The sequence below is a fragment of the Cyprinus carpio genome, chromosome B2 (assembly GCF_018340385.1).
Source record: "Cyprinus carpio isolate SPL01 chromosome B2, ASM1834038v1, whole genome shotgun sequence".
NCBI classification, from domain to species: Eukaryota; Metazoa; Chordata; class Actinopteri; order Cypriniformes; family Cyprinidae; genus Cyprinus; species Cyprinus carpio.
In genome coordinates this window covers 9,572,380-9,600,107 of record NC_056598.1, presented here as the reverse complement: position 1 = coordinate 9,600,107, position 27,728 = coordinate 9,572,380, and the positions used below count along the sequence as shown (strand labels likewise).

The 27,728-nt window shown below is 40.8% G+C and overlaps 1 protein-coding gene across 1 annotated transcript in view; it reads right to left on the bottom strand.

The window, feature by feature from the left end:
• Window positions 1-262: 262 nt before the first annotated feature.
• Window positions 263-27,728, bottom strand: part of LOC122136169 (parafibromin-like) — a 282,439-nt gene continuing 254,973 nt past the window's right edge. Inside the window, exons 3-5 of the mRNA XM_042717950.1 lie at window positions 1,058-1,158; window positions 825-966; window positions 263-629 (exon numbers count right to left, since the gene is read on the bottom strand). Of these exons, the coding sequence (XP_042573884.1) occupies window positions 593-629; window positions 825-966; window positions 1,058-1,158 (280 nt within the window). The 3' untranslated portion in view covers window positions 263-592. The remainder of the gene's footprint in view (window positions 630-824; window positions 967-1,057; window positions 1,159-27,728) is intronic.

The following is a 27,728-nucleotide window of genomic DNA, read 5'->3' as shown; positions in this document are numbered from 1 at the left end:
ACCGTAGAATTCTGGTCATTTAAATGCCAGCTGGTTTTGAAGAAAGACATCTCATCCTAAACCTTCTTCTAATCTGACTGACATTTACTATTCGCATTTGTGCAATGAACCTTAATGCACTACTCTACGCTTTATAGAACTGAAGGCAGAGAAAGCCAAAAAAGAAAGAAAGGAACAAAGTGAATCTATCATTAAAAGAGTTTTAGAGAGCAGTCATTTATTCATATCAACAAGTACCATTTTCAATGGTTCTCTTACATCCAGATTGTGTTTAAAAAAAAAAATAAAAAAAAATCAAATATCTCCTTTTGAATCTGCCTTGATTACCAACTGCTTTACAATTGAAAAATACAAAGCTACTGAGAAAACATGACAAGGACCAACCCAAACATCCAAATTTCCTCTCACCTGCCCTGACCTGTTCATCTACGGGTGGAGGAAGAGGCTACAAATCAAACTGGTGTCAGCAGAGGGTGAAGCATACTGAAATCCAAAGTGCTTTCAGGGAGGCTGAGAGGATCGGGGGTCTAGCGGTCCATCTTGAAATGTCTCTGAAGGGAGGGAAGATCTTGACGGTGGACAGCCAGCGGTCTCAGAACCTCAGATGGGACTTGTGTTTGACCATGTATCTGTAGAGAAGATGAAGGGGATTATGAGCTACTGTATATAACACTATTGAGATTACTATTAGGGTTGGAAAATACATTGTTTCATTGCTCAAGTATTTAATGAACCAGGGACAGGTTCACATGATAAACTTCAAAAGACTACACAACGATCAAAGATGTACATCTGTAGGATATTCACAGAGCTGCAATCCTGACCTGTCTAGTGTTTCCCAGAAGCAGAGGGGGACATGAAGGTGCAAATGTCTTTTGTGGTGGCTCAGCTCCAGCACAGTCACGTCCCACTTCTGCACGTTTGGGTCCATCCGTGCCTCATCATACTTCAGGTGAAAAGCTCGGACTAAAAGAACATAAGCATGAAATGAAACCCACTCTTGCCCATTGTATATATATTGCAAATAATGTGCTGCGTTCTCCCTGACCAAACTCACTTTTGGCAAATATATCCACGGGGGATCCATCAGGCAGCAGCCACGGCCAGCCCTTGAACTGCCAGGCAGGACCCTGGACGAAGACTGCCACTACACGATCCCTGCGAACAAACAACGACAAAATCAGTCTCAAACTGACTGGTTAGGCCCAAGTTTTTGCCTATGAGGAGCATTCAAAATCGTTAATTTGAGGTTGCTATTTTCAGTTTTGGGGGGTGAAAGCATTGTCAACAGCTAAACAAGTCTGCTGTCTGAATTCTAGGTCTAATCTGACAACATTGCTTTCTCAATTTTAATTGAGAGTTTGTGCCTTTTGTTATAAGTCTTATAACTGCAAAGAGACAACAATATACCTTTACAGGATTTTGCTAAAAATATACATTATATTACCTAAATTGTCTAAATTATTTAAAGTACGTTTGTGAATAAATCTGTCATGAAAACAAGTTATTACAGCCACAGCTTGATGTTTTTTTAACCACAGTGAAATGGAGTAGAAAATATTAAAAAGTGTACACAAAGACTGCCTTAACGTGCAATTTAAATATTTATATACAACTCAGCATTGATCATTTAAAAAAATCATTTTTTGTTTTTTTTTTGGTAAAAGAATCAATTCAATCATCATGTTTTGGGATGGATCTATTATTAACAAAGTCTAAAATGAACCAGGCAAATCGGCTGGTCGATCACTCTGTAGGGTACTGCGACATTGATGGTGGCACCGCCTGGCTGAACCTGATCTTTACGTCTCTGCAGTAGAACCTCGTTGTCCCTCTGAATGCCCTGCTTCTTTTTATCCTCTGATGTGACAAACCTGCCAAGAAAAAACTATTTTAGCAGCCAGATAAAATACATTTTATTTGCAATCATCATTGAATGTCTTCAGACACTGTCTAACAGAGGATAAAACTCTGATTCACTTTCATGTGAATCACCTCTGAGAGGCCTGAGAGCAGCTTCAACTTTACACATTCTATCCCAAAGGATGTCAGTCCAGAGGAAATATTAGCAGAAACTATCATATGTATGTCACTATTCTGTCATTTTTCATTCATAATCATTTCACTTTATGTAATGCCAAAATATGAATATTCAAAGTAGTCATTGTTTAAAATTAATTAAATGTTTAACATTGTTAAATTTCTTTAAGGCATTTTCCATTGTCACAAGCCAAAAAGTTAGGCATCAGACAGATTCATTAAGAACAGTCCAATTAGTTTTTAAAGGGAAGTTTTTCTTTGGAATGGATGGAGAAAGTTACAAGACAATCTGTTAGCAGTGACTCATCAGGGTCAGACACGCAGACACACATACCTATATATATACATATAAAACAAATGTAAGCTTAGTGGTTGCAATCAATTTATTTTAGCTACATTTAAATAAACACATTTAGTTGACTTACTTTCAACATTTCTTTATTATTAAAGGTGCAGTAGGATATCTTGGAAAATGCTAACTTTAGCACTGAAAGCGAACGTCCCACCCTCCCTGCAAATCATGTCCAAAGTCACGCCCCCTGAACGTACATAGATCAGATGACCAGAGACAACATTACTACAATACATCATGTGTCATTCACCCGTGAGAAAACTTTATAGTACAGTTAGTAAAAGTACTACAATGCCAGGAAGGAAGATCAGGTTGTTGATGTTTGCCTGCCATTCTTGGAACGAGCGTTTTGATTTGACGAACATTTCTTGGTCCTACGCCTTTCACAGAATATATAAATACAGATAAATACATTTAGACCACTTAACTTAATGAATGCTATTGGGATGTGAAGAGACTTTCAACCAGCATAACAAAAAATGTTTCTGAAGACAATCACCTGTTTCACCTTTAAATGTAGCTAAAATAAATAGTTTGTAACCACTTACCTTAAAAACGTTTGTATAATTTTTTTTCAGTACGTATGTCCATCATTGTTGGACCACTGATATGGTTGGCATTAATGTATAAGAAAGCATTTTGAATTATAATACATAGCTGAAATACATATAGGGTAATTCCTTATCAACGCAAACAGAGGTCCCCGGCTCACATTTTGGATTTTGCTAATATTTTTTCTGAAGAAAGTTAAATATGTATAAGAATGAAAGCCAAAATATTAAATGTCATGGTTGGATATTTATGGAATAATCCACCGCTTTGTAGAGGAGGGTCAAAAAGTACTTTTTCACTTGAGATTCAGAGCTTAATTACAGGGGAGTAAAAATGACTTCAGAAAGATGGCAGCACTATAATTTTGGGCTGTTTTTACACAGAGATTGTTAGGTCTCTTAGTAAAATCTGTAAAATCTTCATTGCATTATGTGCCAATCCAAAATGTGGAAATACTAAGATGGCGGCGCGTCCACACGCAGCAGCTTCTCTCTGTCCCGACAGAACGGTGTTTTCGTGTTTTTTGTCTTGTGAGTCGCAGTGTTTTTGTACGTCGTCATCGCGTCTATCTGTCTTTAAGCGCACATACAGTCGTGAGTTTCTGCTGGATGTCGGCAGAGCCGCATTTTTAGAGTTAAACTCTGTGCACGCGGAACAGCTGCGGGCCCTCGGTCTGCTCCGGAGGCCTACATCATTACCGACCCCCACTACTGCATCTCGCCCACAGCGGAGGCGCCACAAGCGGCGTGAGAGGAAGCAGAAGAGGGGTAAGCGCGGAGGTATCCGGGCTAGGCTAACGGCTAACCCACACAAGCCATCTATCCCCACCATCGTACTGGCTAACGTACGCTCTATGGACAATAAACTGGACTACATCCGATTACTACATTCAACTCAAAGGACTGTAAGAGACTGTTGTGTTTTTGTATTCACGGAAACATGGCTCAGCGACAGTGTTCCGGTCTGCGCCATTCAGCTCGACCAGCTGACGTGCTATCGAGCAGACAGAGCTCGCGTCGCGGGAGGAAAAACCCGCGGCGGCGGGCTTTGTGTTTACATCAATGACGCATGGTGCCGCGATGCTGTTGTGATCTGCAAACACTGCTCGCCCCTGGTGGAGTTTATGACTATTAAGTGCCGGCCATTCTATCTGCTGAGGGAATATACTGCCATACTGCTCGTTTCAGTTTACATTCCCCCGAACAACAACAACAGCAACAGGAACAATGCACTAAATTAACTGTACCAGCACATCAGTGAGCAGCAGACAGCACACCCCGATGCTTTTCTCATCATAGCTGGGGATTTCAACCATGCTGACTTAAAGAGTGTGTTTTCAAAAATACACCAACACATTAACTTTCCAGCAAGAGGTAATAACATTTTAGACTTTGTTTACACCACACAGAGAGGAGCTTACAAAGCCCTCCCCCTCCCCCCACCTCGGTGCCTCAGACCACATCACTGTCATGCTAATGCCTGCATACAGACCACTCGTTAAAGTCGCCAAACCAGTTCAGAAACAGATTCAAGTGTGGCCAGAAGGGTCATCTGATGCTCTTCAAGACTGCTTTGATACAACTGACTGGAATATATTTAAGCAGGCTGCCACTTACAATAACACCACTGACCTCCAGGAGTACTCGGAAACTGTCACTGCCTACATCACCAAGTGTATTGAGGACGTAACAGTCACAAAAACCATCACTGTCCGGGCCAACCAGAAGCCGTGGATGACAGGGGAGGTCTACAGACTCCTGGAGACGCGGAACGCTGCCTTCAGAGCTGGAGATGAGGGGGGCCTGAGAACAGCCAGGGCCAACCTATCCCGCAGCATTAGAGAGGCTAAGAGACAGTACTCCAGGAGGATAGCCCATCAGTTCAGCGACAGCAGAGACACTCGGAGCCTGTGGCAGGGGATACAGACCATTACGGACTACAAGCCCCCACAGCGGACCTGTGACAGCAACATCTCTCTGCTGAACGAGCTGAACACCTTCTTCGCTCGCTTTGAGGCACAAAACAGCTCCACTGCACAGAAGACTCCACCGCCTCCCAGTGACCAGGTGATGATGCTGACCCCAGACATTGTGAGGAGATCCTTCAGCAGGATCAATGCACGCAAAGCTCCGGGTCCTGACAACATTCCTGGGCGTGTACTGAGAGCCTGTGCAGCAGAACTCACTGATGTCTTCACAGACATTTTCAACATCTCACTTAGTCAGGCTGTTGTTCCCACATGCTTCAAAGCTACCACCATAATTCCAGTCCCGAAGAAGCCATCTCCATCCCGCTTCAATGACTACCGTCCTGTTGCACTTACTCCCATCCTCATGAAGTGCTTCGAACGGCTAGTCATGCACCACATCAAGTCTGCCCTCCCCCCCTCCCTGGACCCATTCCAGTTTGCATATCGGTCCAACCGGTCGACCGATGATGCCATCTCAACTACCCTCCACTCAGCACTCACACATCTAGAGAAAAAAAGACTCATACGTCAGAATGCTGTTCATAGACTTCAGTTCAGCATTCAACACAATCATCCCTCAACAGCTCATTCACAAACTGGTCGAGCTGGGGTTCAACACTTCGCTGTGCAACTGGCTGTTGGACTTTCTGACTGGAAGACCTCAGGCAGTACGTGTCGGCAGCAACACATCCAGCACCATCACACTGAACACTGGGGCCCCCCAAGGATGTGTGCTGAGCCCCCTCCTCTTCACTCTGCTGACAAACGACTGCACACTGTCACACAACTCCAACCTCTTCATTAAGTTTGCTGATGACACGACTGTGGTTGGTCTCATTAGCAACAGAGATGAGACAAACTACAGGAGCGAGGTGAGCCGCCTGGCCGGGTGGTGCAGTGACAACAATCTCTCTCTGAACATGGAGAAGACGAAGGAGATTGTTGTTGACTCCAGGAGAGCGCACACTCAGCATGTTCCTCTGACCATCAACGGTGCGACTGTGGAGAGAGTGAGCAGCACCAAGTTCCTGGGTGTGCACATCACAGAGGACCTCTCCTGGACCGACAACACCACAGCACTGGCCAAGAAATCACAGCAGCGTCTCTACTTCCTCCGCAAACTGAGGAGAGCCAGAGCCCCACCCCCCATCATGTACACCTTCTACAGAGGCACCATCGAGAGCATTCTGACTAGCTGCATCACTGTGTGGTATGGCGCCTGCAACGCGTCCTGCCGGAAGACTCTGCAACGCATAGTGAGAGCAGCTGAGAAGATCATTGGTGTCTCTCTCCCCTCCCTCCAGAACATTTATGGAACCCGTCTCACTCGCAAACCCCTCTGCATTGCAGGTGATCCCACTCACCCGTCAGACAGCTTCTTCAGTCTGCTGCCATCAGGGAGGAGACTGCGGAGTCTCCAGGCCAGGACCAGCAGACTGAAGGACAGCTTCATCCATCAGGCTGTAAGGAAGCTGAACTCGCTCCCGACATTGCCCCCCCGTCCCTCTTCTGCCCCAGGCACCACTGAACTATGAACATCCCCCCCCCAGATCCCACATCCCCAGGTCCTTCCACTAACATACGATGTCATGCACCAGTCACTTTGTGCAGCATTGGTCTGCTCACTACCTCATTCACCATGGAACTGATGTCATTCTACCACCTCATCAGTCAGTTTAAATAAAATAACTGCTCTTAAGCCCTTTGTCACTTTAATCAGACTGAATAAGCTATTTTTTATGCACTAAAAATCTTTTTATCTGCACTGTTTGTTCACTGGTTTGCACTCTATCTGCCATGTGCCTTGTGCTGCTTTTATTTAACCATATTTTTATTTTATTTTTTCTATTATGTCTTTTTTTACATTCCCTTATTGTATAGTTTTATCTTATATTTTATATTTGATCTAGATTTTAGGCTCTACTGTTAGTGTTATCTGTATGCACCGGGGGTCTTAGAGTAACGCAATTTCGATTCTCTGTATGTATGTACTGTACATGTGGAAGAATTGACAATAAAGCAGACTTGACTTGACTTGAAATGGCACTTTAAGTTTTTTTTTTTTTTTTTTTTTTCCAAAGTTTGCATGCTTGTAACTCAAAAGCTTTAGTCCCCCTGTAGTCAAGTATTTTTTCCCTTAAAAATCATCTTTGATCCTCAAAATGACATATTTAAATGTATTTTCTTGTGAAAATAATTTTTTCATGCCTTAAAATAGCTTGAATGTAACTCTACACCCCTTGCCTCATTTACTCCACTCAGTCACAACAGCCAGCGCCTCCTGATCCACTGAACAGTAGCAAACACAAAACAATGGCATACACGGATAATGACTGAAAAAACGTTTTTAGTAGCGGACAACTACAGTGAATACTGTAACATTCGTTAAAGTTACTTGATAATGTTGTGTCCTAAAATGCCTAAAAGGCTCGAATCCAGCCGTTTGTAATCCCAATTTGTGTCAAAACAATCACATTGAACATACCTGCCTAAGTGCCACAAATATTATTTTTCCCAAAGATTCCGTGCCTATAACTCAAGAAGTATGATAAATATTTAGGGGGGTGCGATATGGCGATTTTTGATCATGGACGATAAAAATGTCTCCACGATCTGCTTATGAAGAAATATCGTAGTATGGTGCTACAGCGCACATTCTATCAGCTGCAGTTCTGGCGCCTCCGTCATATACTGTACAACACCACATGCATTTGTAGCCGGTTCGGCCTCGCGTGTCTCTGTTACCAAGACTCGGCTACGACTCTGCGTTGTGTTGTGTAATAAAACCTGGAGTCCAATTGCTGGTTCAGAGGTTCTTTATCTGCATGAGTTGAAAAATACAGTAATTATTTGTTGCATTCAGTGTAGTGCATGTTTGATCAGCCTTCTCCTCGCTCTGCTCAGACCTGAAGCGAGCTCACAAAGCATCTCATTTACAGTAATAAAGAATATAAAGAAAAAAGTAATAATTAATATCACATCAGGTGTATCAACAGTCAGTGAAATAATACAATATGTATTTATATATATCTCTAAAAATACATTGACACTAACCAAAGTCATAAAATATACATCTTTAAATCACCCACATTCCAGCATTTTATATAACCAATTAGGTTAAACACATATAACAAAGAAATCATAAAAACAATACATAAACTTACCTGCATGAGTTGAAAAATACAGTAATTATTTGTTGCATTCAGTGTAGTGCAGAGGTGGAAAGAGTACGAAAATATTCTACTCAAGTAAAAGTACCATTACATGAATGAAATTTGACTTAAGTACAAGTAAAAGTACCAGTATAAAAACCTACTCAAGTAAAAGTAAAAAGTAGCTTGTTTAAAATTTACTCAGAGTAAAAATTACTTAGTTACATTTTAACAGTGGGAGGGAGCCAAAAATGGGACCAAGGGTGTCAAACTCAGTTCCTGGAGGGCCATAGCCCTGCACAGTTTAGATATAACCCTAATTAAACGCATCTGATCCAGCTAATCTAATAATTTAGGCTTATTTGAAAACTACATGATATGTGTGCTGGAGCAGTGTTAGAACTAAACTATGCAGGGCTGCGGCCCTCCAGGAACTGAGTTTGACACCCCTGGGATAGGCCTGTTAATCTCAAACTAGTTGAAGGAATCAGTTATTTATAATAATAATAAGACATTTGAGCTGTTCCCAGGCAAATTAAATCAGTATCAACAAAATTAATCTTTTCAATACAGAGAAGCTGCATCTGAAGTGGCATTTAGATGTATTTACACACTGATTAATGCAGGACATGAATGCATTTAACCTGCAGTTACAAATATTTTGATATATAAGACATAAAATGTGGAGTACTCATTTGAAATTATAAAAAATAATTAAATAATACATTAAATGTGAAACTAAAATCGCCAATAGGTGTCAGCAAGTCACTGTTAATAAGTGAGTCAATGCGATTGAACCGAATCATTTAAACGGTTGATTCATTCAGGAACGAAACACTGACGTTCCTCAGAGACGCAAAACTGTGCTATGGTGGCTGTGTTTGGAATTAATTACTAGTTATTACTAGTTATTACTAGTCTAATCTACTAGATTTCACTGCACTCTGTAGGAATGTTTTGTTTGGTTTTTGGCAAAATACTAATAAAGTCAAATCGCACATCGTTAAAACAACAGTTACAATATTATCGCAGATTGCACACCCTGCACCACTGTCTTTTTGGCTAATTTGTGCAAAACATTTTGCAAAACTGTCAAAGCTTCATTTAAACCACCAATGCAACAATGCAAGTATTAACCTTACCTCTACATGCTTGCCAAGGGTTGATGTCGAGATTTAATAAACTGCTAGTTTGGTCTCCCTAGGGCCTAGGCAAACACAGCTTAGGCTACACTGCATAATAGAGCATAAATATGGCCAGGGGTTCAGTTCATTTCCTTCGAGTTCAACTTCAGCAGAATACTATGGGGTTTTGTTTTCAGCAGTGTCTGCACCATGATGCCTGTCTGTCCGTCTGCATCTTTCTTGTGATTTTAGCGCCAGTTTGCTCTCCTGCCCGTTATTTACTGCAGTAGTTTCCAGGAAGCGTTTTTTTTTTTTTTACTCTGTAATTAATGAGTTTTAAAATGTAGCGAAGTACAATACTTCAAACAAAATATAGTGAAGTAAAAGTAAAATTACAAACTTTAACTTATGCACGTAAAACTGCTTTACTCATCTACATTTTAACAAAACTGATCACTTAATTGGTGATTATTTTCACTTATAACACTCTTTTGAACAGGAGTGCACACAATACATACCTTGCTCTGCTCAGACCTCCCGCGGACTGAAGCTAGAGTGCGCGCAACATGCAAATCACGTCACAAATGCGTCGATGCAAAACTCATAAAAATAATTATTTTCTTTTCTTACATATATGTAGCAGAAAAATTAGGATTTTGTGTGAATTTAAAATAAACACAAGTTATAATTAATAATTGTTACATTCACCCCCTTCTGTATTCACCAAAATCCCAAAGACTCAACCAACTTCACTTATACACTTGACTGAGGTCTCCAAAATGTTTCTTCCCATTTCAGGCTGAAATTGCTACCTTCTTAAAAGGTTGAGAGAAATTCAAGGGTGATCAGAATAAAATTATGCCTTTTACACCATACCAGGTTTTAAACCACAAATCTTCAAGTCAAATGTATAACATCTATATAACATCTAATGAATTACTATACAGCTACAAAGATAATGCTCAAGTGCATCAGAGAATATGAACTTAGACTGTAGAATAACTCTTAAAACAAGGTGAGTAGTGACTGGGACTTTCTACTCAATGTGTTTGTCAGTGATTTTATCTTTAACTGTCTTTGTGTCATAGATTCAATAAGACGATTGACCTTCTTAACCACTCTTCCAGCACGTGTAACTTGTTCTTGAGTATTTTCTACACCCTGGGTGTCTCGGTCTCTAGTATCTGAACTAGGCTGTTCTGTATTGGGCATATCTCTTTCCTCCACTCTGGGATTAGCTCTGTCACAATCAAGACTAAAACAGTCTGTCTGATCATTAAAAGGCTCTGTAATATGACTGTCATCATCATCACAAAGCTTCTCAGAACAATCACCATCTTGACTCTGCTGTTCTCCCTCAGTATGGAACTGCACAGATCCAGTTTCACTTTGTAAGCTTTGACTCAGGGAATGTTCTGTTTCATCTATTACCCAGAGGCTTGTCCGTCTCTCTGAACTTTCACCTTCCAAGCAATCTGCAGAATCCTGGGGCTGCAGATGAGCAACTGACTCCCCATCATCATCACAGTCATTGAGATATGGGTTACTGGCTCTTCCAAGTTCTGTCTGAATGGGTAAGAAGCTGATGTTCAACAAAAGATTGCGATGTACAACTCTCTTAGTTCCTTTTTCATCCTGTACCATGCAGTATGCGTCAGGGGATTCTGGTTGATGACAACATAGAGGGTTGACTCCCATTTGTCGGCAAGTTTTCTCCTCCCCACTCTCCCTTATTAGCAATCAGCACATGATCTCCAAAGCTTAGGTGAGTGCCTTTTACTCTCTTGTTATATCCCTGAGCTTGTTTTTTCTGTTTCATTGACAGCATGCTGCTGTGCAATGGTTGCTGCTTCATGGAGATGAGAGAGTAGTGTCTTGGCGTGACTACCATAATCAACCACCACAGGATCTCGGAGTACCTGTTTGAACATCACATCTACCAGAATACATGGCCAAACATGAGATAAAAATGTGAGAAACCTGTTGTTTCATGCACAGTGGCATTATAAGCAAATGTTAGGGTCTGGATTTGTTGGGGCCATTGATGTTTAGCTTTGAGAGGCAAATAACGCAACATAGTTCCTAGAGTCCTATTAAATTGTTCAGTTGCCCCATTTACCCATTGGACGATACGCTGTGGTGTGCGATTTAGCCACTCCTGACAATTTATGTACCTTGGCGATCAAACCATTCTCAGATGTAGCACCCTGGTCGGTGTGTATACGTTCAGGAAAGCCATAGACGCAAAAAATGTGATCCCACAGCTTCCTGGCCACTTGCTTAGCTATCTGATTTGCACATGGAAATGCGTGAGCTAATTTTGTAAAGTGGTCCGTGAGCACCAACACATCAACAGAGTTCTGCCTAGAGTCTTCTGCGCTCCAGAAATCCAAACATACCAATTCCATGGGTGCTGAGGTTCTGATACTCTCCAATGGGGCTCTAGCAGATGGCTCAGGTGATTTGGCGAGAATGCATCTCTGGCAACATTTAACATAAGACTTGATGTCTTGCTCCATCTTTGGCCAATAGAATCGCTGCCTCACTAAATTAAGTGTTCTTGCTTGCCCTTGATGTCCAGCGAGGTCATGAATGCCACTTATGTCTTCTCTTACGAGTCACAAAAGGAACAACCACAAATATGTTAGGATCCTTTTCCTGTCTTTGTTGAAGTTATTGTAGGGGGAATTCAGGTAATGTGTCCAGACTTGGGGGGACGAACTGCTGGACAGATTGGATCAACTGTGCTGCTCTAGACTCTGCTGCCAGCTCCCAGTTGTCATGAGCTTCACAAATGGCTTGAACGTCACCAACATCGCAAGTACCCGAGCTAGCCACTGGAAAGATCTCTCCTGGGTCAGTCTCCGACCCCTGCTGCTGACATTGAACTTACAGTCAGAAAGTATCCTGGATCCCTTCCTCACTAAATCCCTCAGCTTCAGACAGTAACCTCTCATACTGTTCATTTAGCAGCCTATGACCGATTGTTTTTGAAAAAGGGTTTCGACTAAGAGCATCAGCCACAATGTTCTTGTTGCCCTCTTTGTGATGTATCTCAAAGGTATAAGGGGCTAACTTTCCGACCCAGCGTTGTTCGCAAGCATCAAGCTTGGGTTTAGTTATTATATACGTTAAAGGATTATTATCCGTCCAGACAGAGAATGTGTGTCCTTTAAGCCAATGACTAAATTTCTCGCAGACACTCCACTTTAGGGCCATGAATTCTACACGGTGGGCTGGATATCACCTCTGTGAAGCACTAAGTGTTTTACTCACAAAAGCGATGGGCCTTGCTTTGTCCTTGCCCAGGGATATTTGAGACAATACCACCCCTAAACCATCTAGAGAAGCATCTATGGACAGGATCAAGGGTCTTGAATCAGGATGCGCCAGGACTGCACAGTTCAACAGCTTCTCCTTCAGAGCACTCCACTGTCCAGTCGGAAGGCCTTAGTTTTCTGAAAGTACCAGCCTTTCTTGTTACATTTCCTTTTCCCTTCCTCTTCTGACCAGCAGTGAGGGCAAACAATGGTTTGGCAATGGCGGAACAACATGATGTGAAATGTTGATAATAAAAGACTATCCCCAGAAAATATGTAACCCTTTTTACTGAAGGAGTAACTCCGTCATCCTCCATAAGATCATCTTTGGTCATGCGTGAAATCACGCCCACCTTTTCTGGGTCCACAGCAACCCCACCCCCTTCGATGATGTGTCCCAAAAATCTCACAGAAGTTCGCATAAGGTGACACTTTTTCGGGCTCAGCTTCAGATTATGTTGGCGGAGTCTCTGGAATACCACATCAAGCCTACTCAAGGCTTCCTTCTCAGTGGCTGCAAATATCAGCAAGTCATCCAAGTAACACAATAGCTGGGTGAAGTTCATGTCACCAAATATACTCTGCATCATTCGCATGAATGATGCCGGACTATTGCACAGACCTTGTGGCATACGATTGTAGTCATGTAATCCAAGTGGTGTGGTGAATGCTGTGTATTTTTCATCCTCCTCATGCATGGGAATGTTATAGAAGCCGGAGGTCAAGTCCATAGTGCTGAAATAGACATTTCCGTACAGAGCTGCCAGACAATCTGATTGATGCATGAGTGTGTGTGCGTCTTTTAGACTCTTGGCATTGAGCTACCTAAAGTTGGTGCAAATCCTCAAACTACCATCTGTGGTGGCTTCTGTCATGTCTAGAAGAATCACTCTCGAAGTCTTGGGGTTTTGATGCCAGAATTTAGATTTTAGAATTTAGACAATAAAACCGAGAAAGCTCTGCAGAACAGTCTGTCGAGTCTGTGTCGGTTCTCTGTTTTATACAGTGCTTCCGAAGGTGTGCCCATGTTCAATACATTTCATACATATGGTTTTTTTGGCTGTGTCTCCAGCTTGCTTTTAGGATGTAGAATTTATTTTAAGTGAAATGAGGAGGCCTAATCATATATTTTGTCCTATGTCAAAACAGGACATGCAACTTTACCATAAACTGTATTTTTGTAATGTCTGCACCAAGGAGGTCTCATCATATATTTTGTCTAATGTCCAAATAGAGTGTGCAGCTACACCATATACTGTACCCTTGCACTGTCTGCACATTCTCATGCAGGCATTTACACACACAGGCAGATACATGATTATAATAGTAGAATAACTTGATTCATAAATGGCTAGATTCACATTTATTTATGATTATACTTGATGATTATACTTGATTAGTTCACATATTGACCAATAAAAATCTTCTTCACATCCTTCTTCCATACCATCACCAGCAGTGATGCAAATTCGCTGGTGGATTTCCTTATTATGCCCTGCTCCTCCATTTCTGTCAAGACCTGCTTTAATTGTTGGTAATGAGCAGGTGGAACTCTCCGGTAAGGAAGGCGGAATGGTCGTTCATCCATCAGGTGGATGTGATGAGAGAAGCCTTTTGCCTCACCACAATCCAAAGCATGTTTCGAGAAGATGTCATTATAGCTGACTAAAAGCTGAGCTAACTCCCTTTTGCTAGAGTGACTGATTTGGCACGACTTGTGGTCTATATCTTTCAGACCAACTTCTGCAAGTTTCTTCTCAACATCCTCACCGCTTGCTTCGGAAAAACTCATTACTTGATCACCAGCCTTAACCTGACTGGAGTTCTGGAAAACCGTAAAATCTTCGGCAGCCATTCAGGACGATACATCAGCCATCTTGCAATTCCTCTTCAAAGTCACTGGCTGATCAGAGAGATTCACTATGTTCATGGGGACTTATCTGTCACCCCACATGGGTTTAACCACCCAAAAGGCCAGAATGTTTTGCGGCATGGATTTTGAAGATGTGGGTTCGACAACCACTGTGCTGCCGGGGGACATAGGGGTGTTTTTAGGCAGTCTGCCCCATACAAGATGCTCTTGTCTAGCCAAGAGTGTTACAGCTTGTGTCAACTTCACAGTCCCAGTCTTGTTAGGAGTATCGACACCCTGCCATCTTGTCAACCCTGCCATCATGTCAAGGAATTGAAAAGTATCAGAAGACAACGACATGTCACAGCTCTGATCGGTCATCCTCCAATAGTCGTCACTGCTCTTCATTTGATGCATGATGAAATTTATAACGTTAGATCTGAGAATGAGGTCATCTTTCTGCCCTGGAACCACAAGAATGGGGACGATACACTGTACTCCGTACACTTCTATCCGTCATTGTGTGTGGTGTACCAAGTATTGTGGCTATGGCAGCTGGTACAACAGCAGCAGCAGCACGGCGTGCTGCGGGAGAGTGCACACAAGAGTTTTCTCGAATTAAACCAGAGATTTACCATACTGAAGATGGTAGAGTCGTAGTCGAAGATGAATTGCTGAACTTTATTGTGATTAAAATGCAAACTCTAAGCCATGATGATATTGTGACAATTGTAACGAGCAGTTTTAGCTCTGAGCGGATTGTGACCTTAAAGGCAGTTTTGTCAGAGCTCCTTCAACATCATAAACGATGGATCTCCCATAGGGGACAAAAGAAGGATGTTAATAATGTCAAAATGTGTCTGCAAGCGCTTAATGAATGCGGTGAAGAGATCCCAAGATTTGTATCGCACTTCCTGGATGATCTACCCCCCGTCTCATTTAAACACATCGATGTGTCTGTGCTCCTTGGGAAAATGCAGCAAATTAATACTGACATTGACTATCTAAAAAGAACTATGGGAACTCAAGTAGCTGCCTGTGAAATGTTGCGGGACGTTTCTGAGAAACTTGAAGCCCGGCTGACAGCTGTGGAGGGGCACTGTGACCCGGATGCTATCTGCTTCACTGCCGTGGAGACACAACTGGGTCTTGCGCCCAGCGTGTCAGGTCTTCCCTCGGCTGTGTTGGAGAGGCCAATGGGCCCTGGTCCTGTTTTCTGCCCTCCCTCTGCGGCTGATGGATGTTTGACAGCGGCGCGTGGTGAGATAGATGGCGGAAGACCGGCTCAGTCTGTGGATCCAGCCCTGGGACGAACGCAGACTCCCCCATGGAGTAGGGTGGTTAAGGATGGGCGCCGGCTGAAGCAGGTACGGCTGAAGCAGGTATCTGAGAACCCTGCACATCGAAGCCCCACACCTCGCACTGTAAAAACTCCAGCAAGGTATGGGAGAAAGAAAACTGGCATAATTGGGACTGGTGTGGTTAGTAATATACTGGCTGTTAAAACAAAGATGGTAAAGGTATTTGCAACAAAGTTTGATCTTAGTGTTGATGCTGATACCCTTAGTGACTACTTAAAGATGAAGCTGAATCGGGAAGTGTCATGCAGAAAAATAGAGGCGACACAGAGCAGATTTAGCTCCTTTTGTATTTCCGCTGAATGTAATGATGTGGCTGAGCTATACGATCCGCAGCTTTGGCCCGCTGGGACTTTTGTCCGACGCTTCTATGAGCCTCGTCGCCCTAGGGGAGCAGACGGAGGTCTGTCCGGGCCAGAGGATGCCCCCCGCTCTCGAGATGAGGGGCTGTTGCACGTTAATGATGCATGTGTGCCTGCTGTAGTTGTGGGTGAGGGCGGGATGAAGGCCAGCTGCTTGGCTGGAAATGACAAAACATTGTAAAATGCGTGTTGTCTCATATAATACCCGCGTGTTGCGAGTAGGTCATACTGCTTCTGATATATCAAAACGTCTGGTTGTGGATACATTGCTGGATGAGTGTGACATTCTGTGCTTGCAAGAAACATGGCTGGCGAAACAAGATCTGGATAAGCTGAACACTGTACACCTAAACTTTCATGGGACTGGAAAGTCCACTACTGACCTCAGTACAAAGCTGGTTCGAGGTAGGATAGCTGGTGGTGTAGCAATATTGTGGAACATCAAATATGACTGAGTGGTGAATGTGGTGCGCCTAAATGTTGACTGGGCCATGGGGCTAGTGTGTAATTTTAATGAAAAGAAATTTATTGTCTTAAATGTTTATACACCGTATGAATCATATGAGCATGAGGATGAATTTTTGAACAGGTTAGCTTTTATTCAGACATTCATAGAGGAGAATAGCTCATCTTGTGTCTATGTTATGGGTGATTTTAATGCCAACATGTCAGATAGAAAATCTTTTTTTGCAACACACTTACAGCAGTTTTGTAATGAGTCTAACTTAATCCTATCGAGCACTGCTTTGTTGCCTGACTCAAGTTTTACCTATGTTAGTGATGCGTGGAACACAACATCTTGGTTAGACCATATTGTTACCACAGCTGATGCTCATGCTTCACTGATAAATGTGGAGATCTGCTATGAACTTGCCACCTCAGATCATATACCTATTGCTGCTTTGTTAGATGTTGAAAAACTCCCCCGGCTGTCCAGGAATAAGAATGCAGCTTCAAGTAAACTGGACTGGTCAAAGCTGAGTAAAGAGGAGGTGGCTGAATACTCAGTGCGAACTGAAAGTTTTCTAAATAATATTCCACTGCCTTATGAAGCCCTAATGTGCTCAGATATTAATTGTAAGGATGTGCTACATGTTGAAAAACTCTGTGCCATGTATGATGGTATTGTGAAATGTCTTAATGTTTCCAGTGTACCATTCTGTAGAAGAAAATGTAAAGTGCTTAACATTAGACCTGGGTGGAATGAGTTTGTGGCTGAGCAGTATGCCGAGGCAAGAGAGGCCTTTAGACTCTGGTCAGAGGCAGGAAAGCCTAGACATGGGGAATTGTTAGATAAAAAAAAAATTACAAATGCTAGAGTTAAGTATGCACTACGTTTCATTAAGAAAAATGAAAATACTATGAGAGCAGACTCACTAGCCAGAAAGCTACAGAAAAACAACCCTACTGATTTTTGCCAAGAGGTCAAAATTATGAATAACAATAAAATATCTTTACCGGCTGATATTGAAGGTATTAGTAGCCCAGAAAAAATAGCTGAGCTCTGGAGAGAGCATTACTGTGACTTATTCAACTGTGTCAAAAGTAACCCAGTTAGAATCAATCATGAACATACTGATTTCTCAGCAGATATGATGGTTAGGGTAGCAGATATCTATGTTGCCATTAATATGTTGGAGAACAACAAAGCCTGTGGTATGGACTACATTAATGCAGAACATCTAAAATATGCCAGCCATAAGCTCTGTCCTTTGCTTTCCATGTGTTTTAGTGGTTGTTTGGTTCATGGTGTCCTGCCTAATGCTATTATGTCTGTTTTGTTACTACCTGTGCTTAAAGACAAGGCTGGAAAGCTCAACAGTATTGACAATTATCGTCCAATTGCATTAGCCAGTATCTTGTCTAAAGTTCTGGAGAGAATACTGCTAACAAAGTTAGAAATATATGTTCTTACTACTGACAATCAGTTTGGGTTTAAAAGAAAGCATGGAACCGATTTGTGTATCTATGCTCTTAAAGAGATTGTGTCAAGGTATAACAGCCTGAATTCGACCGTGTTTTTATGTTTTATTGATGCGTCAAAGGCATTTGATAGAATCAATCATGAACGACTGTTTGTAAAATTGCTTGATAGAGGTGCCCCTACATTTTTAGTGAGAATTTTAGTGTTTTGGTATTGCCATCAAACGTTTCAGGTCAAATGGGACAATGTTGTATCTGCTCCATTTTATGTCAGTAACGGAGTGAGACAAGGAGGAATTATGTCTCCTATTTTATTCAATGTTTATATGGATGAACTGTCAGACCAGTTAAATAGGTTAAAAACTGGCTGTCTTGTGGGCAACATTGTTGTCAATCATCTAATGTATGCAAATGATCTTGTCCTGCTCTGTCCTTACAGCGTTGGGCTGCAGCAGATGCTGAAAGTCTGCTCACAATATGGCTTTGATTATGATATTAAATATAACACTAAGAAAAGCCACATAATGGTAGTTAGAAGCAATGAGGATAATAAATCAACTTTTCCGACTTTTTATTTGTCAGACAGCCCTCTTGCTGTGTGTGAGGAAGTTAAATATTTAGGTCATGTGATATCTAATGACTGGACTGAAGACCTATACCGTCAGCGTTGTAAAATTTATGCTCAAGCCAATATGCTCATAAGGAAGTTTTATATGTGTTCTAACTCTGTGAAGTGCTCTTTGTTTAGAACCTACATCACACCGCTATATACTGCTCAATTGTGGTCTAACTATAAGAAAAAGAGTATGCAGCGGCTAAAGGTAGCATACAATGATGCAATGAGGTTGCTGCTCCGTGTCCCTAGGTGGCATAGTGCCAGTCATTTGTTTGTATCTAATAGAGTGCCAACCTGTGAGCCACTCTTAAGGCAACTGATGTTTGGTTTTATGTGTCGACTGGACAATTCAGTGAACCATATAATCGAAGCCCTAGTCAGTCCTTTGAAAAGCTGTTATAAATACACTTTGAGGCTTAGACAACACTGGTGTAATAGCCTGTATATTCTATAGGCTATTATGGCATTTTTATGTATTTTTGTATCTCCTTTCTTATGCTGTATGTTGTGTTATATGGACTTGTGTCTGCAATAAAGCTTTATTATTATCTCTACTTCATACACACATTTAGGGTGAGTTTGATGACCCCCACAGCCAACCAGGATGACTTGCTCATTTAACTGCTTATCTGTTGTTATTACCTTTTCTTCTAGCATCCTAGATGCCGTTGCTTCGTTACTGTGCAAGCCATGGAGCAGGAGTCTGTAGTGTTGTGTCTGCTGCCATGGATCTGAGGGATCACACTCAGTCTTGGGGTTTTGTTTCCAGAAGATAGACTTTATTTCAGAGAGAAACGAAGCCGAGATGTTCTCTGTGAGAAGATCTCTAGAATGTTATGTGGTATCTCCTTATATACCATATACAGGGCGTTCCCAATATTCCATAATTTTCCTTAGGCTTACAATTCGATCCCCAGAGAGAAGGGGCCCCCTATTTGGTCTGGTAAGGAGAAAGACCGTTTTCCCAGATGTTTCTCATCTGGGTCTGGACATCCTGGCCACGTAGGCATCTTTCTTCCTAAACTAAAACCATAGGATTAAAATGGAATAATAACTATTGACATATGTAGCTAAATTCACCTTAATTATACTTGATTGATAAAAAATCTTATTAATAAAAATCTCCCACATTTTCCCCCCTTTTGAGTCTCATATTTGATTATTTTTATTCAGAGTGCTACTCCATAATCCAGTCTTATTAGTTAACACTACCTAGTGACTAAATAAGTCACACTGTATTATCACCAATGACTAGATTATGCAATTTCACTCTGGCGAGCAACAGGACCAAACATCTCCCTCCACACTTGACTAGGAGGGAGTAAAAGATCCAGCCTCCCTAAACCCTTTCTTTAATAGAAAACAATGTTATAAGCGTGAGCGTGTAATTGGTTCAGCACTTGCCTGTGGTTGTCACAGCTGTGTATAAAAGACATAAAAATACATACAAAACATAACCCATTGAATATCACAAGATTATAATAATTCATCTTCAGCCCAGATACCCTATGCATCGTAGAGGGCCACCCTGGGCAGAAGTTAGGCTAGCACTTACACCCAGGGTATGGTTCATCATAGACCTCTTCATCGTCCTCGTTAGAGTCACTTGAACTATCATCAAAAGTTTGTTCATTTAAGTTCAGTTTGTTTAGCCATCCTTCATAATATTCCTTTAGACTCCTCTCGGTGATAATTTGTTGATTATTTGGGACTTTTATCACTTCCATTTGCTTAGCCGTAGCGTTGACGATTAATGTTCTTAATATAGGTAATACATAACAAAATAATAATCCTCCTATTAGTATGGCAACTCCCAAAAACATTCCCAGTTTAGCAAACCATGCTCCCCATGCTCCAAGTTTCAAATCAATCCAATCCCAAATTTGTTTGTCTCTTCCGGCATTTGCTGTAACTTCAGCTCTTAATTTTTTAATTTTAGTCATAACTTCACTAAAAGCTCCCCCAGGGGCAGCATTATTTGGTATAAAAGTACAACATTGATCTCCGAACATAACACAGAGACTCCCCCCTTGTCCGCCAAAAGCCAGTTAAGAGCCTGTCTGTTTTGCCATGTCATTCTACTTGTTGCGTGTACTTGGTCTCCTAACAAGGTTAACGCATCATCAGTATAATTAATGAATCTTTGTTGATTATAATAAATGTAATTAATCCACTCTGCATGTTTGTTTGGTGTGATCCAAACAAATATTGACTCAAAACCTGTTTTTATTTCATCTCTTGCCTTGAATTCATTAGCAATTCCTCTCGGTTGTCCAATTGAGTCTAAATATACATTTGGGTCTGGCTCGTAACCTCTTTTAATTCTGTTGTCTTCCTTACTTGTGCTTGATTATGTTCCCCATTGTGCCATGTTAACTTCTTGAAGTAATCATACTCTTACACATATACCTTTCCATCCTACTGGTAAAGAAGGCAGTAATATCTCACCTCCACAGATCCAAAAGAAATCTGCTATTATTAATGATTGGTCTTCATAAATTTCTATTGAAGGTAATGCAATAGTTTGATTTTCACATTCTTCATGCGTTATTTTACTTCCGTTAGTTGTTCCGAGTGCTAACAGTTCTGGAGCTCTAGAAGGAATTCCTGATTTACAATAATTTTTCTTATCTATGTACCAAATAATAGCACATTTTCCTTTAAATTTGCCCACATCTTGTGTTCCTTTTGGTTTATGGAAACACTCATATTCCTGTTTATAATCTATGCTATACCATTTTGGAATCTCTACTTTCCATTTTTCAATTTTTATATTTTGGCTAACATCTGAGTACTGACACCAAGATCCCCAGAGTGGTCTAAAAAAAAATCTGTTAATTTAGGATTTCCCAAAAATCCTAGACATTCAGCAAAACAATATGGTCTGGTAAAATCTGTTAAATGATAAAAGTTTCTCCCAAATTTGGCACATTTTCGGTAGTCATATGGATTTGGTATGGCTATTACTTTGTTTAACGGAGATTTGGAGCACAGCAAGCAATTTTCTTTTCCAGTTTCTCTAGCAGTAAAGGCTGCCCATTTATACCATTCATTACTTTGGGCTGTATCCCATAATGCATCAATATGATTAATGTCTTCATCACCTTGAACATCATAATCAGTGTTTCTACGATTTTTGATTATCATTGGTTCTGTTGGGTTGATATCATTGTCACTTTTGTTCAAAGGTTGAAAAGTCAAAGTCAATTGAAGGGAAGTCAGGTTGCTTTCCATTGGTTGAGTTTGGGTTTGCATTATTAGATGCATTAGGCATGTTGTCAGACTCATTCTCTGTCCTCTCCAGTTCGTCTGACAGGAGGAAAGGAGCTCCTTGTGGATCTTTCTTTGTGCTCTCGTCAGTTTGCACTTCATCATGTGTCTCTGTTCTTTCCTCATTACTTTCTCCTGCATCGTCTGATTATCTGTTTTCTTTTCTTTCTGCCTTTCCCGTGGGAACTCTAGTACAGTGGTTTAGATGATACCAGGTTGTGCTTCCCTCCACTTGGACTGCTGTTGGAGTAGCTCTCACCACTTTGTACAGTCCTTCTCTCCTGGGCTCATTCCACTTTCTCTGGAATACCCTCAGATATACTTGGTCACCTGGAACAACTGGACAGGCAGTCTCCAATTTCTCTTTGGGCTCTTTTATTTTTTTCCTGTAAATAGATAACTTTATGCATAGCAGTTAATTTCTTCATATTATATCGAAGTTTCATTTATAATTGCTCTAGAGGCAGTTCTTTGTAGGGACCTTTACAATATGGCACATGCATGGGTCAACCCGTAAGCATTTCATGCGGTGTTAAAGGTGTTAAGTGCATGTTCCTGTCAGTTTGCATGCGATAGCTCATTAGTGCAAGAGGTAAAGCATCATTCCAATTAAATTTAGTACTTTCACATATTTTGTTTACTTTGGCCTTGATAGTTCTGTTTAATTTTTCTTATCACTTCGTTCTGTTTCATTTGTTTAATTTTCCTTATAATTTTCCTTATCACTTCCCCCCTTACGCAATGGTCAAAACCATGCGCATCTGCAATAAGAATATTCAAAAATGAAATAGGTGTAACAATGTTTCCTTCATGTGTACGCCAGATCTCTTGTTAGTCTTTTTTTAGCTTCCCTTCTGTTACACATTTATTGTTCATAGGGGCCTGCTTGTTGTTGAATTTGAATTATATAATCCAATTGAGGTTCAATAAGTACTACAGGTGCTAATATGGCTACCTGACACCCTAAAGCTTTTTTATCTTCAAAATCCACTGTAATGTTTCCCTTAATGACACTGTTTACCTGTATATGTAAACAAATACCTACTCTCTTCTGCAAGCAGCACACTGTAGTAAACTGAATAAAGATCAGTTACGGTAAAATATTTGGCATCAGTAGGGACATTCATCAGTAATGTGTGCGGGTATGGAACTTCAGCTGGCAAATGTTCTATTATTTCATCAAGTCTTTTTCATCATTCGTCCTACATTTTTTGTTTCCCAATTTTTTCCTACATATTCTGCAATATGTCGGACACAATTAGTTATTAAAAATATTAATTTTAACAAATTCACCATCTGGTATTTATAGCTGCTCCGTTTACCTGTTATGATGTACTTGGAGACACAAGTTGCTGTCCTTTTGTTTCTTTCTGCCATTTTTGTTCTATTTTCTCATCTCTCTGTTAATCATTTATCATTATGCATTGAAATTCTGATTTTAGTAGCTGTGCTTCAGGAATCTGTGCTTCAATAAACTTTCCCCATTTATTGACTCACATCTTGTTCTATCTGTCCTATCCAATAGACATTTACATTTGGCTCTGCAATTACCATTTGTGTTTCTGTTCCTATTGCAGCAATATATATTCCTTCTGTAGAACACCTAATTTTTAGCCCTAATTTGCATAATGCATCTCTTCCTAACAAATTGATAGGAGTCAGATTTGATACCAGAATGGGCATTGTTATACTTTTATCTTTTGTTTATAGACACACTGGAGCTGTTATTGGAATTAATTGCATGTTTCCCTGAGAATCCTATTGTCTTTGCAAATTTTTCCAGACAAGGGGAGATGTGAGACATCTTTTTAAATTTAAACAGGTATAAAAACACCTGTGTTTAAAATCATGGGTGTGTTTTTCCTTCTATTTTAATTTGCATAATAGGCCCTTGATCAGCTTTAGTTATTCAAATTGGAAGCTGACTCTCCCCTGTAGGATTCTCTAGGCACCCCTAATAGCCTGAATTGGGACCTCCCCAAGGGTTTACTGGGCCCTGTACTGGACCTTGGTTAGGCTGTCGCCAGCTCTCTCTCCCTTCCACACAGAGGGTACTTTTAAGGTGGATAGGTGGGATAGTCATTTTTATTATGTCCGGGCTGTTCCATCTGCCCAGCACACACCTGGAAGACCAGTATAAGCCTCTTCCTCTCTGGCCTCGCTGTATGGGTTTCTTTCTCTCTTCCATTGTCCTGGCTGTCGAGTATAAACATTAATTATGGACACAGGGATCGGGTGTGCGTTTGGAGGGATCGCTGTAAGTGGGCTAAACAATGTTGCCATTAATGGGTCTCTTTTTGGATCCCCCTCAGTTTCTTGCTTCCAACTTGTCAGCTGTTTCTGAACATATGTGGTTGGATTTTCTGTGTCTCCCAGCTCTTGTCTCTCAAGGATTTAGGATTCAGTCTGATCGGGTACTCTGTACGCAGTGCCTGCCACACTGCTGGACCGAATGCAACAAAAAACAATTACATACATATTACGAGAGTTCACTGCTCTGTTTAGAGTAGTTGTTTGAAGAATTTCATTCATCTTTGCCCCTCCTACAATTTTAGCCAGCAAAGCTTTCATGTCTCTCACAGCCAAATGTTTGTCCATAGTTCCTTTCTCAAACACCCTGATCCACTTTCCAGCCCCCTCTTGAATATCTGGCAGGTGAGTGACCAGCCCCTCGAGGTCCTGTGAAGCCCAGGGGACTTACTGTCCCTGCCCACCCTTGATTAAAATTGGGAGTTGTGCAGCCTGTGGTCTGAATGTCCCCTTTTCTCTGCCCTTTTCCCATTTTCTGTTATCAAATAACTCATCTGCTTTATGTATATCCTCATTACTGTCAAACAACTTACTTATCCCTCTTTCTAATTTATTTACCTCTTGCATATTTTTCCTAATTCTTTCATTTTCACTTCTTCCATAGCTTGTACTTGTGCTTCTATTTATATTTTTTCTCCTTATTTTTTTCTAATCCTTCCTCAAACCTGGTTTTATCTTCCTGGTTTATTTTCATTTTTTCTAACACTGTTCATGCCTGTCTGTAACAATCAATCTGCAAATTTTCTTCACTTTTCTTTCTATCTTGCCTCGGTGTTTTCACAGCTGGTTCCTCTCTACCATCCATCTCTATATGCCCCTCCATTTTCAGTTCTCTGTTACTTCCACTGTTCCCTTGAGAATTGGGAACTCTCCCTCTTAGGGAAATAGGGGGGGAGACTCAGAAAATACCTTTCCCTGCTTCTCTGTCTCTTTGTCTGCCTGTTTAGTATTTTCCTGGCCTTTTTTAAACTTTTCAAAATATTCTCACATTCCTTCTTAAATATGGCTATTACTTATTTTTCTCTTTTTCCCTCTTTGCTTCTCTTTTCTTACTGATGCTTTCAGTTTTGTAGTTTTTTATTTTACCAGAGTTTCCATCTCCTCACACAATGCTACATCGAATGTCCCTTCAAATACACAAATTACAAAACAAATGTTCTCTTCTGCCAAAATAATTAAATCATAAAAAATAAAAACTAAAAAAGATTACATTTTAATCCTATTATTTCCTGCCATATCTGAGTAGCTTTCATATCTTTTCTTATAATATTACAATCCAATGTATACTTTTTAATTCTGTATATATATTTTTTTATTTAATTATCTATATTTATCTATATATTTATTAATCTATCAACTTATCTATTTTTAACCAGTTTTTCCTTTTTTTTTTTTTTTATTCCTTAGTCTTTATTCATGCCTCTTTGTATTTAGTTATTAATTCTGTCTGATGCATTTACACTTTTTGTATAAATTGATAATCTCAACTCTATTTTACTATCACTCAGTATGTATAAAATTTCTAAAAATAATTCTTTATTTATCTTTACTTCTCTTTATTGTTTTGTCTGCACTTATATTATTTTTTAATATAATTCTTTAACTTAAAGTGAAAGTGAAAAGTGACGTGACATTCAGCCAAGTATGGTGACCCATACTCAGAATTCGTGCTCTGCATTTAACCCATCCGAAGTGCACACACACAGAGCAGTGAACACACACACACACACACTGTGAACACACACCCGGAGCAGTGGGCAGCCATTTTATGCTGCGGCGCCCGGGGAGCAGTTGGGGGTTCGGTGCCTTGCTCAGGGGCACCTAAGTCATGGTATTGAAGGTGGAGAGAGAACTGTACATGCACTCCCCCCACCCACAATTCCTGCCGGCCCGAGACTCGAACTCACAACCCTTCGATTGGGAGTCCGACTCTCTAACCATTAGGCCACGACTTCCCCAAAAGCCTTAATGCCTTGCTCTCACTTCTACTGCTCTGGTCTCACAAAATTTCTCCTTCTCTTTCACACAGACATCCAAAATGCAAAAGCCTATAAAAATCTTGATTCAAATTTTATTGATTCTATTTTCCTAAACACATTCACTCCTTCTAAACCCTTTCATCCTTTGTCCCTTCATCCTATAGGGCTCAATCTCTCACACTTTTGTCCCTTAATTTATAGGGCTCATCATTCAATCATCCCTCTCGAGTGCGGTACTAGTTGCCTCCAATTCTGCCAGATCACAAGTGATGGTCCAGGAACGGTGCGCAACTTTTACCCACTCAATACGGAATTTATTTGTTCAAACATTCTCATCATTCACACAGACATTTGTCCGGACACAGTTTCACACACACACACAAAACATAACACTCTTCCCTAGAGTGACCTGCAGGGCCAACTCCCGTTCAGACCTTTGAGTTAGTGACCTTTCACCTTCCTCGCGATTCTACATCTGTTTCCCGTTTATTGCTGTCCTTCTTAAGACCAGTCTTCAATAAACACAGACCATTACATGCAATAAATTTCTGCCTACACCATTTAGTCTTAATTTAGGTAACCTATCAAGGCCTTCCTAACATTATACCAAATATGTGTATACAGTTTTTCTTCTGGAAACAAAACCCCCCATTTTAATTTATTTATTTAATTCTAAATTTGGAAGAGCAGATTTTAAGTGACCTTACCACTCAGAACTGACTGTTTAACAACACACTAATTTTATAAGCAAAAATGCTTACCTTATTCTATGGTGGCCACCACTGTGTGTGTGTTGCTCATCAGCCAGCTCAAAAGCAGTCGTCCACTCTGCTGCTCCTTTCCTGTCCCTGTTCGGGCGCCAAATGTAGTGTCGTGTCTGCTGCCATGGATCTGAGGGATCACACTCAGTCTTGGGGTTTTGTTTCCAGAAGACAGACTTTATTTCAGAGAGAAACAAATCCGAGATGTTCTCTGCGAGAAGATCTCTCGAATGTTATGTGGTATCTCCTTATATACCATATACAGGGTGTTCCCAATATTCCATAATTTTCCTTATGCTTACAATTCGATCCCCATAGAGAAGGGGCCCCCTATTTGGTCTGGTAAGGAGAAAGACCCTTTTCCCAGATGTTTCTCATCTGGGTCTGGACATCCTGGCCACGTAGGCATCTTTCTTCCTATACTAAAACCATAGGATTATAATGGAATAATAACTATTGACGTGTAGCAAAATTCACCTTAATTATACTTGATTGATAAAAAATCTCATTAATAAAAATCTCCCACAAGTCTAGCATTCCCTTGAATCTGAATGTCTTATTCACGATCACTGGAGCATAGAATAATTCACTAAATAGTTAAATTCTTTGGGAATTCTGCAGAACTACTTGAACACCTTCTGATTGGGATGTGTGCTCATACCATTGCTCCCAGTCATCATCATCATCTTTTTGTTCGAGGGTTTGATTGATTTGAAACACAATCCATCTCGCCTGCAATGCATGGTAGTAGAGTGGTCAGTCGCTTTGCAAACTTTGCATGGCTTTCG